We start from the raw sequence: 6,729 nt of genomic DNA, 5'->3' as shown, positions 1-6,729 counted from the left end.
CCCCCTCTAAACAACATCCACGTCCTTTCACTATGGACTCAATGTGATCTTGGGTCACTTAAATATGAAATTAAGAGTCCTGATGCTTCACCAACACATTTTATTATCATTTGAGGGATCAATTTTCACATCCCAATTGTTGCACCTAAACTAAACTTTCCTGAGATATTCTTTGAGCATGTATTAGTTCAATGAGATATATGTTATGATGAATTACCAAAACCACACGGGGGGTTAGATGCACTTTCACCACCAAATGGCTAAAAGTTCACGCGATCTGCGGTGAAGCAAAACGTCATGCGGTAATAGTCAAATGTCCACCATGGGTCCATGCAGGGTGTGATCCTATTGTTTAGGGAGCGGGTGTCGGTGCTATTAAAAGGCAAGGAATTTGAAGATAGAGTGAGAGACCTACCTAAGAATGACTCGCTCAATCACCATCTTGTGACTTGTCATCCACATGATCCAATTAGGCAACACGATCACAATCTAAAAAAGGCGTATCCATATCCCACTCTTGTTGGCACGAGTTCGTAGGAACCCAGCGAGGTCTAGGGCCTCCCAGTTAGGCCCTAGAACCTCATGGACAAACCTCCATAGGAATATCGCCGCAATACAAGAGAATAAGATGTGTGTGTCCGTCTCTGGAAAGGGGGCACAACCCCTAACTAGGCTTGTGTCGCTTGAGCATCTTCGTCCCAATTGGGAGGCAACCCCTTAGAATTCGTCAAACAAAAATCTTGATATTCGGTGGTATAGACGCTTTCGGCGGTGGAATGGTCCAGTATGGATATGGTCGTCGTTCTAAGGCATGATATGTCGAGCCAGCCAGAAAGTTCCCCGAAGGGTCAACCACCAAGACACATGTCCGGATAATCTGCGAGCATCGGGGGGAGGGCAAACCCGCAAGTTGACCCACTCAACGGTCTCCACAGGCCCAAATGTCCGTGAGAAAAAGATGTTCCACTTGCCATTGTGGGTGTTAGAGCATATATCTCCATATGTGGTTTTGGTAATTGATGACAATTCCTATGGACTAATGGTTTCCTTAAGTTATATTTATAGGATTTGTCCATAGGCACTTCTTGAAGTCCATCTGTTGGGTTCAAGGAGTTTATATGATGACCAAGATGGTATTCAAGGTATTATCCAAATGGTCATAGAGACACAAGGTTGATCAAGATCACAGACAAAGAGTAAATCAAGATGATCAACACACAAAGCGTACAAGATGTACCGAGAGGGATCAAGTGATCCCATGGTATGGTAAGCATTGTCCATTACGTGTTTGTGTACTAACCCATGGTCTTCGTGAGAGTTCTATGTGTGGGTTAGGTGTGTTTCCATGGGCTTGCGTCAAAAGGAAGATCTCATACAACCCATGAAGGATGACGTCAAGTGGTGATCGTCATCAAGATTGCGGTGTGCAAGTTCAAGAGGATCAGCACGAATATATCGTGCATGAAGCTTGCCATCCATTGTGGTGGCAATGGACTTGTGAAGATATGCTGAAGAGTGGCTCACCCATAGTGAGTATGGGGGAGCAATCAACTAGTCTTCATCAAGACAACGCAATCAAGAAAGGTGGTCCATCTTGAGGAAGCCAAGATCATCATCATCTAGCTCAAGAGGACGAGGTGCAAGGTATAGGTTTTCCCTTGATAGGTTTTCTGTTTAGGATAGATTGTTGTACTATCAAGGGGGGCTCTCAAGTGAGTAGCTTGATCGTATCGTTCATTGAGAGCTCAAACCATTTGCATCCTTGCATCATACTTCTTTGTTCTTGTTTGGTGTTTCTCTTTGTGAGTTTTAGAGATTATGGTCATCTTCATGACAAGCTCGAGTTCATCGAAAACGGAGTCCATATGCATCTACTATGATGTTCTCGATGTTGGAGTTTTTGCCGGTTCTTCATTCATAGAGGACTCACATCTCTATATCATTGGCATTTTCATATCTACATGGTCTTAAGATTTCCAACAAGCTTGGGTTTGCTCGATTCGGAGCTCGTACGCGAAAGTTATGGCTGTTTCAGTGGCAAGCGGTAGTACCGCTGGACCTAGCGGTAGTACCGCTGGCCCTAGCGGTAGTACCACTAGAACTGGCGGTAGTACCGCTGTCCCAGCGGTAGTACCGCCCCTGGTCAGCGGTAGTACCGCTCCAGGACTTTAGTACCGTCATCTTTGTGGTTGTACCGCGTCGGACTTTTTGCGAAGACTTTCTTGGCGGTGGTTGGCCCGGTAGTATCTTTGCGCTACCATGGGCTCAGCGGTAGTACCGCTGCAGCCAGCGGTAGTACCGCCGGAGGGTCAGCGGTAGTACCGCTAGAGCCAACGGTAGTACCGCTGGGCTCGGCCTGTAAGTGGGGGTAACGATCTGATTCCTTCCCCCACTATATAAAGGGGGTCTTCTTCCCCCTTGGTCTCATCGATCTGTTGAGCTCTTGTTCTACCTCCAGTGTTGACATTCTTAGAGCTTGCTAACTCTCAATCCCTCCCATGATTCTTGCTTGTTCTTGAGGGAAAAGAGAGAGGAGATCTAGATCCACATCTCCACCAATCACTTTCTCCTCTATGTGAGGGGAACCCCTTGGATCTAGATCTTGGAGTTCTTTGTGAGCTCTTTATTCTTCCTCTCATATTTCTCCATAGCTTTCGTTGTTGTGGAGGGATTTGAGTGTGAGGGACTTGACCACTTCGTGTGTTCTTGCCATTGCATTAGTTGCATCAGTTTGAGTTCTCCACGGTGATATGTGGAAGTGAGAAGTTGAGAAGCTTACTACCTTTGGTACTTAGTATCCTAGATATTGTTCTTCGTGGATGCTTTGGCGTCCTAGAAGCTTGGTGGTGTCTCGGAGCTCAATCATTGTGGTGTGAAGCTCCGGGCAAGCGTCGGGGTCTCCAATTAGGTTATGGAGATCGCCCCGAGCAATTTGTACGGGTACCGGTAACCGCCCCAAGGGTTGCCACGTGTACGGGTTCGGTGACCGCCCCCAAGGTTTGCCATTTGTACGGGTTCGGTGACCGCCCTCAAGGGTCCCTTAGTGGAATCACGACATCTTGCATTGTGCGAGGGCGTGAGGAGATTACGGTGGCCTTAGTGACATCTTGGGGAGCATTATGCCTCCACACCGCTCCAACGGAGATTAGCATCAGCAAGGGTGTGAACTTCGGGATACATCATCGTCTCCCCGTGCCTCGGTTATCTCTTACCCGAACCCTTTACTTATGCACTTTACTTTGTGATAGACATATTGTTTATTGTAATATATCTTGCTATCACTTAGTTGTTTATCTTGCTTAGCATAAGTTGTTGGTGCACATAGGTGAGCCTAGTTGTTTGTAGGATTTGTGCTTGACAAATTAAACGTTAGTTTTATTCCGTATTTGTTTAAGCCTAAATCTTAATTATTTTAAAGCGCCTATTCACCCCCCCCCCCCTCTTCTAGGCGACATCCGCGTCCTTTCAGTGGGCCTCCATGGAAATCAATGTCATCAGATCGAGCAAATAGCGAACACGTCGGGAAACTTTGTACACAGTGGAGATCCTCCAGACCACGTGTAAAGCAAGATGATGGTCCCCTCTTTGTTGCCTATGGATACATTGTCTTCATTGTGGATCTCTTGTTTGATCTGCTAGATGGATTTTTATAATTAAGACCCTTCCGTGCGCTCACAGGCTCACATACAAGAAGGGAACGACCCTGCACATACTTACATGGACCGGTTGCAACCATAAACCCCCACCCCACGAAGTATTCGCCAGACCCATCTAAGCACAAGGTCACATTCATGTGATGGAACGCGAGAATGCCAACCTCGTCCAAGTATTTTGGCATAAAGACATTAGCCTACTTGACCATTTATTACTTTTGCATTGTTTGTTAAAAATGATCACGTGACATATACTGATACTCGTATACAACATTATTACACAATGATTACGTGACATATGCTGATACTCGTATACAACATTATTACACATCCGCGAACTAACTTGTGGTGGTTAGGAGGACGATGGTATTTCGAGATCAACAAAGTTTAACTCTTATACTTAACACCGATGCTCATATTTTCATGACGTGTGTTTGATGCGAGGAGACGTTTTTGTTGACTATGAATATAGAAATGGTGGATGTGTGTATGTATGAGCGTGTTGATTGTATAAAAAAAGGACAGTATTACCCGTCTCATTCATGGGGCAATAGAACAAGAAACTAGAAAGCCAAGTTAACAAAATAGACGCGGTGGCCAATTCCAGCACAAAACAAACTTTGCTCAGCTGGCAAGCCACCATTTGCCATAAAACCAAGGGCACCCGAGGTGCAGGTCGCCCTCTTTGATTAAACACTCGTCGCCCTGTTTCATATCCGGACGAGCCAAACTTCCCAAGAACACCAGAGGGGAGCCACACAGACGTTGAAACTTGCAACAATGTCACTCCCCGGCGCTCTCACCGCGAGCTCCTTCGCCGTCCTCCTCCTCCTCGTCCTCTCCACGTGGCCGACATGCCACGCCACCCACAACATCACCGCCATCCTCGCGGCGCGCCGGGACATGTCCGAGTTCAGCCGCCTGCTCACGATGACGGGCCTCGCGGACGAAATCAACGAGCGCAACACCATCACAGTGCTCGCGGTCGACGACGCGGACATGGCTCCGCTCAAGGCGCGTCATCTCTCGCGGGAGGCGCTCCGGCACGTGCTCTCCCTGCACGTCCTCGTCGACTACTACGACCATGACAAGCTGCACCGCCTCCCCGGCGGCTCCGCCGACGTGTCCACCCTGTTCCAGGCCTCCGGCGACGCGCCCGGCAGCGCTGGCATGGTGGAGATCTCCGAGCGCCGCGGCGGGAGCGTGGCCTTCGTGCCCCAGGACGCCGGCGACGACGCGCGCGCCACCAGCGTGCTCTTCGTCAAGCCCATCCACGAGGAGCCTTACAACATCGCTGTGCTGCAGGTGGGCGCCGTCATGTCGTCTCCGGCCGCCGAGGCGCCCTCGTCGCCCGAGACCTCAGCTCCAATCTCAAGGCACAAGAACGCCACCGACGTCGCGCCAAAGACCAAGAAAGGGACCGGTTCAGCCGATGCCGACGCCGACGCCGACGCGCCTTCGGCGGACGACGGGGACGACGAACGAGAGGACCGTGCGAAGAAGAACGGCGCGATCGGCGCGGCTCCCGGCCGGCTATCCTTGGCTCTGGCGTTCCTGCTGGCGATCAAGATCGTGGCGCTCGTTTGAAGGTTCCTGCTGGTTGTGCGTGTTGCGGGTTGCTGTTTGTTGGGTTCCTCGATCTTGTTCCTGCGCGTACGTGTCGGTATTATTGGGTATATGGTGAGTGCTTTGATTAATTTGCTAGGTTGTTGATGCGTTGGAACGTTCTTGTAGTTTCATTTTGTTTGCCAAGAGAGCTTTGCAGGTCTGAGTCCTGATTCATCTAGTGTGTGTCTAGTCCAGACTCCAGATCTGGTGGTGCTATAAACCGAAATACATCTGCCTAGCTTTAGCTAGCTAGAGTACTATTTTGTTTTGATAAATCTTCAGGGCTATACTCTCATGTAATTGCTGCATTGCATACGTACTTTAATCGGGGTTTTGTAAGCTACAAGTTCACTCGGTTATACAAGGCTGTCGTCTTATTCCAATTTGTCTGAAAAAAATGCTTCCACAGTCTACATGTTTTTCTTCTTTCTAAGAGAAGACATAGAGTGATCAAACAAAATTGATGGTCAAATTTGTACTCTGAATTTTCATGTAAATGTGTTCTTCCTACCAAGCGCGAGCGTTAATACGAGTATATCCTGTAATGCGCTAGGAGTTTCCAAAACATGTACAGCACGTACGTAAACAAGATGCCTTGTCAGCTGAGCACGCACGGCAGTTGCGACGGAGCCCGGAATCTATCGCCTAGCTAGCTTTGCCCGGATCAGGCCGACAGCCTTTGCCGCTGGCCTGCCTCTCGAGCATATTTGGGACAGCCGGGCACATGCATGCCTCATGCCTGCGACTGGGACTGCGACTGCGAGAGTGGAGTGGAGTACGATGCGTCCCAACCCGACGTGATCGTCCCGAGCCATGTGGAACTGCTTGCACGCATCCATGCATGATCCATGCATGCATTGCATGCACCACCGATCCGGGAAGCCCGAGCTCTGAATGAGCCGCGTGACTGTGTTAGTGCCGATCATTCCGAGTTACTACCTACTGTAGTTCCTAAGCAAAAACTCGCATTTCTCCATGCCGATCCGATCGGTCCAGAGGCTAGCTGTGACACGAGTTCATGTTCAGCTAGGTTGCGGAAGATCACCAATGAATCAGCTACCTTTACCGTGTGCTTTGCTTTGTCGACCGATCCAGAGGCGCATCAAGCAAATCTAATCGGCAAGGCTGTGCAAATCGCATCGCGTCGGGGGCGGTCTTAATTCGCTTGCATGGCACGCCTTGGATCGATCTCGCGCGGGAAAGGGCCTACCTTGCCTTGCCTGCCTGCCTGCAAGAGCTGTGCACCGTGGCCGCTTTGCTGAAAGGAGCGTACGCCCGTAGGCCGTAGCCGTGTAGGAACAGTAAAGAGAAAGGGCTGGGCGGTGAAAGTGAAACAAAGAGGGTTTCTGCGCGCACAGGGTGAGCTGGTACGCATGTGTAGGATGCCTGGGCGTACACGGAAAGACCTACGGACGCATGCATGCTCCGGCTTTACCTTTGTGTGCATCCCCTCCCCGGCTTTGTAGGC

The 6,729-nt window shown here is 49.6% G+C and overlaps 1 protein-coding gene across 1 annotated transcript; it reads left to right on the top strand.

Moving 5' to 3' along the window:
- The first annotated feature begins 4,298 nt into the window (after nucleotides 1–4,298).
- Nucleotides 4,299–5,536, top strand: LOC123402115 (fasciclin-like arabinogalactan protein 1). The gene has a single exon (XM_045095996.1). The coding sequence runs from the start codon at nucleotides 4,434–4,436 to the stop codon at nucleotides 5,238–5,240; it is 807 nt and encodes a 268-aa protein (XP_044951931.1). The 5' UTR covers nucleotides 4,299–4,433; the 3' UTR covers nucleotides 5,241–5,536.
- Nucleotides 5,537–6,729: the final 1,193 nt, after the last annotated feature.

Source organism: Hordeum vulgare, chromosome 6H (assembly GCF_904849725.1).
Source record: "Hordeum vulgare subsp. vulgare chromosome 6H, MorexV3_pseudomolecules_assembly, whole genome shotgun sequence".
Taxonomy (NCBI): domain Eukaryota; kingdom Viridiplantae; phylum Streptophyta; class Magnoliopsida; order Poales; family Poaceae; genus Hordeum; species Hordeum vulgare.
This window is presented reverse-complemented; position numbering and strand designations above follow the sequence as displayed.

Bases quoted from the DNA above. Each gene is read 5' to 3' on its own strand.
- LOC123402115 (XM_045095996.1), top strand. From the start codon at position 4,434: ATGTCACTCCCCGGCGCTCTCACCGCGAGCTCCTTCGCCGTCCTCCTC.